This window comes from Ascaphus truei, chromosome 6, assembly GCF_040206685.1.
Source record: "Ascaphus truei isolate aAscTru1 chromosome 6, aAscTru1.hap1, whole genome shotgun sequence".
NCBI classification, from domain to species: Eukaryota; Metazoa; Chordata; class Amphibia; order Anura; family Ascaphidae; genus Ascaphus; species Ascaphus truei.
In genome coordinates, this window is record NC_134488.1 from 73,229,620 (window position 1) to 73,242,262 (window position 12,643).

The 12,643-nt window shown below is 41.3% G+C and overlaps 1 protein-coding gene across 3 annotated transcripts in view; it reads right to left on the bottom strand.

Moving 5' to 3' along the window:
* SSU72 (SSU72 homolog, RNA polymerase II CTD phosphatase) overlaps positions 1–12,643 on the bottom strand; it is a 195,741-nt gene that overhangs the window by 140,753 nt on the left and 42,345 nt on the right. For 2 of the 3 annotated variants that reach the window (XM_075604802.1, XM_075604804.1), the window contains 4 exons: positions 10,321–10,425; positions 8,206–8,475; positions 7,490–7,641; positions 3,793–3,980 (listed from right to left, as the gene is read on the bottom strand). In XM_075604802.1, the coding sequence (XP_075460917.1) occupies positions 3,793–3,980; positions 7,490–7,641; positions 8,206–8,475; positions 10,321–10,425 (715 nt within the window). The remainder of the gene's footprint in view (positions 1–3,792; positions 3,981–7,489; positions 7,642–8,205; positions 8,476–10,320; positions 10,426–12,643) is intronic. The other variant, XM_075604803.1, reaches the window with a different exon arrangement.

The following is a 12,643-nucleotide window of genomic DNA, read 5'->3' on the forward strand; positions in this document are numbered from 1 at the left end:
TTTCAGGGCTCTTCAACTAGTTCTCAAAAGGGATCTGTAGTAAAAATGGCAGGGGATGTCAAGTATATTTTAATAAAATCGGGTACTTCAGGGGTTAACCATGGTTAGAAATTGTGTTAAAAATACAAGAATTGTTTTTCTGACAGGTTATGTCCCTTCCTGTGTCTGTGCTGATCTACAAAAGAGGGCTTAATTGGGGGGATAATCACTGATGGCCCACTAAAAAGGGCAATATGTATAGTGTGGCTGGCTGAAGACGATAGACAGATCTTGGACTGTCAGCCTCAAAGAAAATTTCTTACATTCATGAAATATCCCCTATGCATCACAGAGAGAGGTGACAAACAGATCACCACTTAGTCTAAGTGCTATATTAAATTAAGCTATCGTGGCCCAACACATATTCTGAAGAATAATATTTAGACATTCGTAACAGTTGCAATAAGACAGATGCAATAAGGCCAAACCCTTCATCTTTAGGAGGTGGTAAGGGACAGATATCCATCTGTCGCTCAAAATTAGGAGCAAGTCAATTAAAATTAGTCTAGTTACATTCGACAAGCTTCCTTGAACTTATTGATATGACTCACGTGTGACTAAGTGTTATGGCCACAAAGTTATGAGGCTTTTTATAAAAAACAAGTCAAATGTAAAACAAGTCACCCAGAACCAGTTTTTTTTTTTTTCATTAAGTCGTAAAAATGTCAGGAGAGCTGATTTACGACAGGGGTGGGTTTTATGTGTGTTTCAATACAAAAGGTCTGGGCATTAAAGTTGGTATGCATGTCTTAAGCCCAGGCTGTGCTGATAAGCTGTATAATGCAGCAGGCATAAACTCATAGGGATCCATGTTAAGTATGAGAAGTAAAGAGGAACACACTTTGCTCATTTGCATGTCACTGCCCAGAATCCCTGGCTGCAGTGGAAGCACGGTTTGCCAAGTGATAATGGGGATAGACATGCTTGCAGACCTGTCTGAGACATGTAAATAAATATACCACTTGTGGAGCATTTGCATGTTTTATTAGAAAATTAAAATTCAATAGAGATGTGTTTTGTGATCAGATACGTGAATTCTCATATTTCCTACGCCACCGACCTCTCTGCGAAGAACCTATGACATGTAGCATAGGGATTTCTGAATATGTTTAATCTTTTATTTTAAGAATTTAAGAAACAGTCTGCATTTATTATAACTATGTTCTTGTAATAATCTTTTTCTGTAACCCAAGCACATACATACATACATACATATTGGATAAAGTCAGTCAGCACTCCATTAGAAGTAATATGTAGGTAGGTGTAGGTCACATAATTTTTTTTGTAAGATAACGATATGTGTAGGTCCCACAAAATCAGGAGAAAGCACATAATCTTTATCAGGTAAAGTGTATTTTCATGACATGGCACAAAACAACCAACATTTCGGTCCCAGTTCTGGGACTGATATTCCACGCAAAAGGTGACACATTGTGTGCTCATTTGCATGTCATTTCCCAGAATCCCTTGCTGCAGTGGGAGCACTGTATGCTAGGTGATAATGGTTGAAAGGCAGGGTTGCAGGGTTGCAGACCTGTCTAAGGCTAAGGCCCCGCTCCCAGAGTCAGCGCGCCCGCACTGCAGACAGGCGGTGCGCTGACATACACAGACCGCGATATGCGGTCTGTAGGGAGCGGGAGCCGGAGCGGGAGGTGGGCGGGAGTGGGAGGTTTGACAGGGAGCGGGTGCGTGGCTTGAGCGGAGGGACCCGCTACTCTCCCCCCCCTCCCTCCACGGACTCGGGCTGGAGCTGCTGATGGTAAGCAACACACACACACAGGCACTCATATACACACACACCCACACACAGGCACACACAGACAGAGGCAGGCACTCACGCACTCATACACACACACACACACAGACAGAGGCAGGCACTCACGCACTCAGACACATACACACACACAGACACACAGACAGGCACGCACGCACTCAGACACACACACACAGACAGGCACGCTGCTTTCACGCCACACTCCTCCCCGCTCCCCGAAGCCTCTCCTCCTCCCGAAGCCTCCCCTCCCCATTGGCTCACAGCCACACCACGTGACGCGTCAACGCTAGGGATCACCATTTTCTTGTGTCCCATAGCGGCTGACGCGCCACAGCGTGTAGTGCGCTGTGCCGCCAGGGGGGACCGGGACCGGCTCGGGAGGATTCCCCTGCTGGTGGGGAACTCGCGTGTGGCCGCCCGCGCCAACGAGCGCAGCGGGACCGAGGCCTAAGACATGTGAATGTGCTCACATGTGATATTCTTTATTGCCTATATGCTAACGGTGGAGGTTTTTTGGTGCCTTTATCACAGAGAGTGTTAGAGAGAGTGGTAGAGAGATACAGGCAGAGGGGGAGAGAGGGGGAGAGATAGAGATACATACAAAACGAAGTGATGCTTTGGGCTCACAAATTAACTGTTTGCATGCTTTGTATAGAGTAACGTATATTTTCGGACACATTTTGCTATAACAGATGTTTGTGTGAAGTATATAGTTTTTTTCTGTAATAAACAGGGCCCTTAGACTCTGCAGATTTCATATTTAATATTTCCCGGGTGGTGGCAGGGGAAATAGATTGCAATCGAGCAAGGGTAAATATGAACTCATTTGAAGCACCTTCCGCAGGAGAAAGGCGAGTTGGCTAGAGTAGCCAAATCTATTAACCTTGGTTGCATAGTTAAGTCACGTAAGTCACAAGTGTGCTGTCCATGACTGATATTATATTGGGAAGGTGTGAGGAGAGCTATTACTCATTTGAGGGACCTTTGTAGAAGATGAAAAGTAGGTTAGCTTGGTAGCTGTGTATTAACCCTTGTCCCAGATACAGGTCACAAGCTCACAGGTGCGCCGTACATGACAGGGACAAAATCAGAAAATATTTATGAGTAGAAGGGCTACAAGCTTACTGCACTGTAATTTTAGATACATTTAAAGCAGCAAAACATGTAGCACTACTATGCTACGTTTTGCAGCTTTAAAAAGAGGGGAGTTTGAGATAGTCCTTAAAAAGGTGGAAAAAGAAGGTGCTTAGCGGATATTGAGGGAAAAGTCATTGTAGACGTGTGGGGCAGCGAGTGAGGAAGGTTTCAGGCAGAAGAGGACTTTAGATACAAAAAGGGGGAGAAATAAGTCAACCTTGAGCAGAAAGCAAGAGTCGAGCTGGGGCCTATTACAATAAAATAGAAAGACACTTTTTTGGTAGTTACATTTTAGATTGATGATTTCGTTCACATGTATGATAAAAATACAAAAAGTAAACAACCTTAATCATTTTGTACTAGATAAAATAAAACAATGGATTTGTCTATCCCCTCCCCTTCCTCCCCACATCAATGTGCTGTGCTCATGTTCGGTTATAAGAATATTATTCAGTAAGTTTTTTGGGTCAGTTCATTAAATAGAATGCAGTAACAGCATTTGCATTCAACCTAGTACTTGGAAGCATTTTTATTGTCTCGCACATGCACTTTATGGGAGTAGCGATTACTGCTTAAACAATTGTAATGACAATGCAATTGTGTTTGATATAAAAGAGTGGTACAAATATGATTTCTGTCTATACAAGACGTTTTGGGCTATGTAATTATAGAAAAGATAATAAAATTCTGATTCGAAAGCAGGTGGTGAGAAGCCATATGGCTTCTATGGATGCAAGTAAAGAAGAGCTTACTCAGCTACAGAATGATGGGCACTAAAGCTGTTCTTATACAATTGTGGTTCTGTAGTTGTGATGCTTGTGCTACATGTTAATAGGTCTCACCCATTTCCAGCTCTTCTTCATTTCCTGCCTTCTGGTAGCTTTCTTGATCTGCCCCTTTGCCCCAATTAACTGCAGGTAGATTGGCATGATGGGCTTCCTGCTTGGCAATGGCATCACTGACACTCAGAGGTTTGTTGTCCTCTTCTTCGGTCATTCTAGCGTTCACCTTGTTAACTATGTCTTGCCAACTGCACCAGAAAGAAGAGAACATTACCAAGAGATACTACTCAGTGCAATGCAATCCTTACATATAATGGGTCAAATGTACACTTAACAGAGCCACGTCTTGGCCATTAATGTCCTGTGCACACTTTTAAAACAGCATTGCTTGGAACCCTCTTTGTACAGGTTGTGCAACATCATTGCGGTGCACAGAAGGGGTTATCATTCTGCTTCCAAGAACAGGAAAAGTGTGGGAGCACTCAAGGAGTCAAAGAGAAAAATAAATGTCAGCCTTTATTAATCCACAGTTAAGTATTAAACATACAACGGCAATGTGGGGAATCTCACAGTCATATTGCTGTAGGAGCACCGGTCGTGGAACTGCAGAGTGGGGGCGTATGACATTGTATAGTGCGAGTGACTATCGCGTGACAAACACCACAAGCACACCCTGAACCTGGGTCATTTCCGTGAAAGCATAATTGTTTTTACGTTGGGTTGAGTGCTACAGACATTCATCACCTATGCCCTATGCCAATACTATGGTTATCATTTTGCTGTTGGACATTTGAGCTCCTCTCTAAATGTGACCAACATCTCTTTTTATATATAAGCAATATGTTTGCATGCTTAAAGTATGTGTGTATATATGTGTATTCATCACCTATGCCCTATGCCAATACTATGGTTATCATTTTGCTGTTGGACATTTGAGCTCCTCTCTAAATGTGACCAACATCTCTTTTTATATATAAGCAATATGTTTGCATGCTTAAAGTATGTGTGTATATATGTGTATATATGTGTATATATGTGTATATATGTGTATATATATATATATATATATAAAACATCTTCTCCGCCCACGTTATCAATCCGTTTACAACTTATTTGTAGTATTAAACAGAATGAAAGCCCATTTCAGATGAGCAGAACAGAAGACAGTGACATACACAATGAACACTGCTGTCTTAGGCTGCGCCTATAGTGCTGGCGACGAAAAACAAATACATTGCCACCGTCGCGTGCGCTTATAGTAAGCGCGACGCGACGCCTTGGTCGCGATCGCTGGAAGTCATCTCAATTTGATTTTTCCAGCGACCGTAGCCTGACGTCGCCGGCACTATAAGCGCAGCCTTAGGGGCTACCTGTGGTTTCAAATCTCACTAGAGAAAAATGTTGCAGTAATATCTAGGATGCAGTTGTCAGAGTTACAAGACTGTTCATACGGACAGCAAATATTAAGAGTTCTTAAAAAATACCATCTTGAATAGTCCTCTAAAAACAGAAAGCTAAAGCACAAAGCAATAATATAAAAAAAAAAAAAACACCCCAGTGTTCACTAGGTTTGACATTTTTGTTGATTGGGCACAGAATCTCTACAGTTTAAGCATGGTATATGTAAGCATGTATGCCCTAAAATTACACGGGATGAGACTATTCAACATGGAGGTTTCGCCACCACTGGCCATTTCGACCCAGAGATAGATGACTAGCATTAGGATTAGGGGCTAAGCTTAGGGTTGTTAGGGCAAGGAGTTAAAGGAGTTAACAGGTTAAGGTTTTTAGGGCAAGTACTTAAGGTTAGTGATTTTAGGGTAAGGGGTAAGAGGACACTTTACCGGCAGCGTCCAAATGTCCCAGCAGTGAAGCAGCAGCGGTTAAATAGCCCTGGTGAAATGGCCGAGTCCAAATGTCCTAGATCAAATTACAGCCCTGGTGCCTGTGCGGACTGACCTGTATCCGGTCGCAGCAGTGTCTGACAGGTAAGTTAGCACTGCTCCGCTTACCACTACAAGGGGACATGCAGTAGAACCAATAGCACTCAGTGACTAAGTCCTCCCCTCACTCTCTCCTTCCTGCCAATGAAACTGGAGCTAGCCAGTAGGAGGAGGAGGAGTCTGTGAGTCACTATCTCCTATATCTATAGAACTAAAAATTCTGTCTGGTTCCTAGCTATATATTTTTTATTTTTGTCCACGTGTGTTTTTTTAAATTAATTATTTTTTAAACACCACAGGACGGTATATTCACACACTACTTCTACCTGCACCTTCAAGGGTCAACAGTAAATATATAAAAATATTAATCTACTTTGAACCATTTTAAAAATTCTGAGAGGCCAGAAGGCAGCCATGAAAAATACATGAAAACATACACAGTACATCAGAAGCACTTGGATCCCAAGACTACGCAGAAGACTCATGCAGTTTACAAATTGTATGATAAATTAGAGAAACTTCTGTACTCACTATTGTGACCTCTATAGAGCAGGCGCGCATGTGCGTGCGTGCGTTCAAACACAAAAAGGACAATATCAAGGATTCTACTCAAACAGACAGAGGAGAAGCCCCGAAGAGACTTCAACTGGCTGATTAATTAAAATTAAATATGACTGATCTGCAGCCTTAAGCTCCTCAATTAAAAAGACGTAGGAGAGGCTTTTTAGTTACCCTGCTGTGTCAACCAAAAAAAATCCATTAGGCTTTCGAGCCACGATTGGCACCATTACAGTTTAATGAACAACTCCATCTGAAGCAATAACATTGGGACTTTCAATTTGCCTGCAGAAAACTGCAAACAACGTGTCCTCCCTCTGGGAGTAATACATGTACAATTTCATTGAAACAATGGCCCTTGAGATCCTCAAATAAAAAGGGATGAACCTAACTTGCTCGAGCATTGTTAACTCCGGGAGATTCTAATAATTGGGATTTTTGAGATCAGACAATATGAAACTGCACCGACAAGCGTACACATCAATCTTGCAAAACAAACAGTAAGGGGCAGAAGACCCTTAGCCCATTAACCCTCTTGTTGCCAGATGGGGCAATAAATTGCAAAGGGGTTTTATACACCAGTGTTCCTTACTCACAAATAAGATTGTCAATCATTTTTTTTTAAAACTGGCAACCAAATCAAACAAATAATCAGCACTCTTGTATATCCAATAATGAATACTGAAACATGAAAGCAGCAAACCCATGACTTGTTAGGTAGGTACTGGGATCCTGTCCATTTTGTGATATCATTGAAATGTGGAGGTGTCCAAATATCGTAGCAAAGCAGATGCGGCCTACACCAGGACATATCACAAAACCATTGTGTTGAGATTTTAATGGCAGGTACCACCTACTATGTGACATCATTGGAACACGAAAGGCAGAGACCATTGGAGATCATGTGATAATCCCCTAGATGAGGCCAATAGAGTAATGTAGTTGGAATAAAAATGTGCTATTGATGCTTAAAATATGGCGTTCCTAGTTTATGATAGTTACAGTACTGCAGCTAAGAATGTAATAAAGTATTATCTTGTAGTTTTGTCAGCTTTACACAACTACAACAAGGTAAACTGGGGCAATTACCTCTACAGAGTGGCAGCTTTTGGAGCTTCTACAATTCAATGTGCAGTACAACCAACAAGCACTAAAAGGGATAAACCAGCTTGTAGATTGCGGAGTTATTGCACTGTACCCAACAATGGAGGATAACATACAGCATGAGGGAGAAAAAAAATGCTTAAATCCTGCACCTCTGAATTGGCACCTGTTCATTGACAGTTAGGATATTCACTGTAGCCCTCGCTTTATCCAGCAAAGCGGGCAGCTTCTGATGAGTAACTCCACTCTCCAGGACTCTGTCCTCCGGAGGTTTGACCTGCAGGATCAAGGCTTCCTTCTCATCCTACAAAATACAAAGTAACAGGGAGAGGTTTAGTCCTTTGTAGGGACTGAAGGAGTAGCTTAGTGGGAAGAGCACAAGTGGGTGAACCTAGTTCAGCCATCCTTGTGACCTTAGACAATTAGATCAGAAGCTCTTTGGAGTAGTATTGCATTTTGCCTGGAAAATTCTATGAACATCACTGCATACATTGTGCTATATAATGAAATAATGATTATTTTGTTCTCATTCACTGGTGGGTTCTATTTTACAAGTTATATTTAACCGCTTTATCACTAGGGCTTTCCAGCATCTACAAGTTGTGCCCACATCCTGGACAAGGTTTTAAAATGTCAAACATTCTTCCAGACTCCTCCTCCCAGTATTAGAAGGACAAATTCGTTAAAAACCAAATGCCCGAATAAAATCAACCCAGCCCTGCAAATGAAGGAGCAGCTGCATGAAGCGCCAGTACAGATTAGAGCCTCCAATCCGGCATTAACTGCCATTCAAGGCACTATTTTCAGCACCGTTGACCCTTTAGTTCCTGGGATATTTAAATGACCACTTTATAAGTATAAGCATTACCTCCTTCAGGCTCTGCAGGCTATTGACTGTCCTGGCGAACCGGACCACATGGCTCACACTGTCATTTTGAGTCCATATCCTAGGGGGATTCATATGCTCAGCGGGACTTTGATTTCGAAGCAAAGTGCTGTCCTGTATTGCAGGCTGTACCTGGCCATGTGAAGATAGCTTCAGGTGCAAGGCGTCATCCCTAGGGATCTGAGCATCTGCTGCAAACCTTTCATTACCCAATAAGCTCTGAGGCACCTGTGCTTCACTGGCTTTAAAAATCTGAGAATGGAGAGATGTATTGGAGTTAGCAATCAGTTAGAATGGTGTCAAGGCAGCAATTAAAGTACATTTGTTTGGTTTTAAATCACGTCAATATAACCCGTAAAAATGAGGCCATGTTTGTTTCTAGACCATTACTATAGTGGTACTTATAAATTTATTTTTTTTAAAGAAAGGAAAGTAGAAATTCCACCTGCTCGTTTATTTTGGATTTTTTTTAATGGTATTTGAACCACGGGGGTCTCTGGAGCTGAACCCCGTTAATCTCAGCTCCGGGGACCCCCTGCTTCCGGAGGTACTTGCCTCTGTAGTGGCTGCCTGTAGCCACTCCAGGGTTAACATTACAGCCTCTTTTCAAAGCTCCCGCACTCTGCGGGCCAATAGGAAGCCATGACGTCATCTAGTGCGGCTTCCTATTGGCTCATGCTACGCGGGAGCTTTAAACTGCAGGAGATACCAGCACCCCCATCTCAGGCAAGTATCTCTGGAAGAAGGGGATCCCCGGACCTGAAATGAATGGGGTTCAGCTCCAGAGACGCACAGCTTCAAACCTGTATTAAAAAAAACAAAGAAAAGAAATAAAAAAAACCTGCTTGGTTTGCCCATTTAAAAGGGAAGTGAAAACGAAATATTAGGGATACTGGAAGAGGGCCTTCTCTGTTCACACACACTGTAACAAAAATGTCAAACACTTCAAATTTGGTGGGGATGTGGCTATGAGATGACAAAGAAAAAAGGCAATAAAAAGCTGGTTAAGTAAACTGTCAGGTCAAAATATTGTATGCATTACCCAGGATTTTTTGTAGAATGCCTCCAACCAGGTCACTGAAGTAGCCAGCAAAGCACTGCTTTGCAAGTACACATTACCTTGTTAAATGGTCATTTAGTTGTATACTAAAGCTGAAAATAGAAGCCCCCCCCCCCCCGATGTAAATGCTTACAGTATCTGTCCAATTCAATGCTTGAATGGTGACCAAGACAACAGCAGCATTTTGTTTAATTCTTATACAGCACCTCATGGTGCAGTTCTACACATCATTTTTCATGCACACGTTCTGTGCCCCATTGAGTTTCCAATCAGATTTGTGAGTCCCCGACAACCCTTAAAACATTATATTATAAGTCAGTACATTTTCATATTGTACTGAAGGAGAAAAAAGGGTTGTATTTGCAACTGGCCAGTGGTGAGTTTCTGAAACGTAGGAGGGACTGCACTTTTTTCTCTTCAGTACTGTCTGGGGTAGGAATTAAATACCCTTAAGGGAAGCCCCTGGCATAAAGACTGTAAGCTACACAGCCCTGGTCTAGATAACACATGGGATGGTCTGGCATGCGCATACATTGGGCTCCACGTATCAAGAGCTCCACATGTGCACTGATGCAGTTGCGTAAAAAAAAATCGTTTTTCTTTTATTTTCCCTGTCTAAAACGCAACATATTTTTGAAGTGTAATGCTATGGTGTTACATTTTGGCCCATTCTGTGCAAAAAAAATGTATAATTGCGCCACCTTTAAGGTGACTGAAAAAACCAAGGCAGAAAAGAAAAGTAATGCGAGTCACACATTGTTTAATACACAGACCTGTGCCAATATGCAGATGTAACCCCACCCCCTAGCTCTTCTGCTCCAGAAATCCCTCATTTCTTCTCAGAAAGATACAAAATGTACCCAAACATAGTGCAACTAAGATGAATGTATAGACGCAGCCTGGCGCAGGTATGTTCTAGTGCGAGTTGCGACAAAATAACAAATTTGCTTCGATAGAGTCCTGTGTCTTAGAATCCCTACTACTGCTTTGCAGTGCGCCTCTTCTTGTAAAGACCAAGTTGTGCTGGATTTTTATACCTGGTTATTAGATGTTAGAAAGTGCTGTTTTTCAGGCCCAGAGTCCTTAAAACTTGGCATTTTCCTCAAAGCCTCCTTCAGCTGACGGAATTCTTCCACCTGGGCCTAGAGAGAATAAATAATGGGTTACTAGCAGAAAATCCTCTATGATATCTCATAGTAATTATTAAACACCTAAGACTGCGAGACTTTTAATGTTGGTGTTTGAGATCCCAGCTCGAAAATACATGTTGAATTATCAAGCAATATGTATATACTACGCTCTGAAAAAAAATCCACTACATACAGTTCAGCCCCCCCCCCCCCACCCAAATAAATAAATAAATCATCTAGAGAGTCAACACTAATAATTACAACTGGTGGCACACATTTCAAACCACAATGGTTTCTAAACCTCTTTAAAACACCAAATCGTGTTAAACAAAAAAACCAAACTAAAATAAGTGTACAATATGGAGGACAGTGAAGGCAGTTTGGAGGATGGACGAGTTTAAAATCATTCACTATCAAACAGTGCATAATATTCATTTCCCACGTCTAGGATATTGTAGAAATGGTGACAGGCAAAAGTTATTAGATCTTTGACTAAAACTTCGATATCTAACCTGATTCTGTGGCTCACTTATTGCTCCATTAACTCAAGATGCCTTTCACCGACACTATACAACTATTACACATTTGCCAAGTTCCCAAACTACCAAACCTGCTCATTAACACACAGAAGAACCATGTAGAATACACAAAATATCATTACAAAAATATATCAAAGTAGTTACTATTTTAATTAGGAGTTGTGAATCATCAAATATACATGATCTTATAAAGAGTTAGAAATAATTTAACATAACAGAGTTACCGTGCTACATGTGGCTAAGCAGGCAATGAATGTATGCACAATAATTGACAGGTGCAAGAGCTCCCTGACACTGTTCCCAGATGCCTCGGATTTAACGGTGCTATAATACAATACTCATTGTTTTAAGTCTTCTTTGCCTTTTTGATGCTGAATTAATTTGGCTATGTCACAATGTTAAAATATATATATATTTTTTTAATGTGAAAGCTAACAGGGGCGAATCACAAGTGTGCAGTGTACACACACACACACACACACACACACACACACACACACACACACACACACACACACACACACACACAAACCCTCCCTAGTGCCAAACGAATGATAATATGAAAAGGAGCGTCTCAGAGAACCATTACATTTACCCAACATATTACATTTTCCGCTATTAATTGTATTGAAAATATTATATTTGAATTAGACTTTTGGCACTTCCAAACTACAGTACTTTCCCAAACTAATACATATGAAGAGTGTGACCTCGCTCAAACTTGTATAATGTAGTGACAGAGGTTGTGTGCTACCTGGGAGGTAGGCAGACTACTGGAGAGGGAAGCACAAGGGTGTACTCCAGAAGAAATCCCTTGGTGGTGCACAACAACCTATTAGTGATGATAATGGTAATAATGATAGAGAAAAATCTACAAAAACGTTATTTAGCACAAGAATAAAATAAAACAACAATAAGGTGCAGGTCAAAACAGATAAAATAAGGTTGGTGTACAGGTCCTAGTAAGTAGTTCAAGGTATCTAGACTGATGTTACACTTCTATATACATTTATACTGTATATCAATACACATATGGATACTTGTATATAGTGATAGCGGGAACTATAATTCCAAATTGAAGTTAGTGGTCCCTCGTAGTACTCTAAAATAGAGTGTACCTGGTCATGCTCCCTAGGTTCCACAGCAGCGTGAACAAACAAACTGATGTGTAGCACAGTGTCTCTGTAAAGTCACAGAGAAAGAGGTACCTCCTAGTTTGTGGAGATGTTTAGGTGTCAGCTGTATGAATTGTATTCAAAAGTACATAATATCAATGTATCTAATCCATACATCGATGTGTTGTGTATATCGATGCATGGCCTCAGAGAATACAGTACACTGACCTCCTCCGACCAGCCTTGGTAGATATTGCCGAATGTGGGGGCACATGTGGTGCCCATAGCCATCACTTGAATTTGTATGACATTTTTTTGTTGACTAGGAAATAATTATGGTGTCATGCTAAATCTAACAGCTCACAAATAAAGTTATTGTGCGTGTTGTAGAATAGGCTTCTGGATGATAGGAAGTGTCCAACAGCCAGGATGCCTATATACCACTACGAATTTGCTGTCTAGTGATGGCAACATTCAGGGACACAAATGTTACAGTACCAATTAACAAGTTATTTTCTGCATACTTTTGAATACAATTCAACATCTCCACATACTAGGAGGTACTTCTTTCTCTGT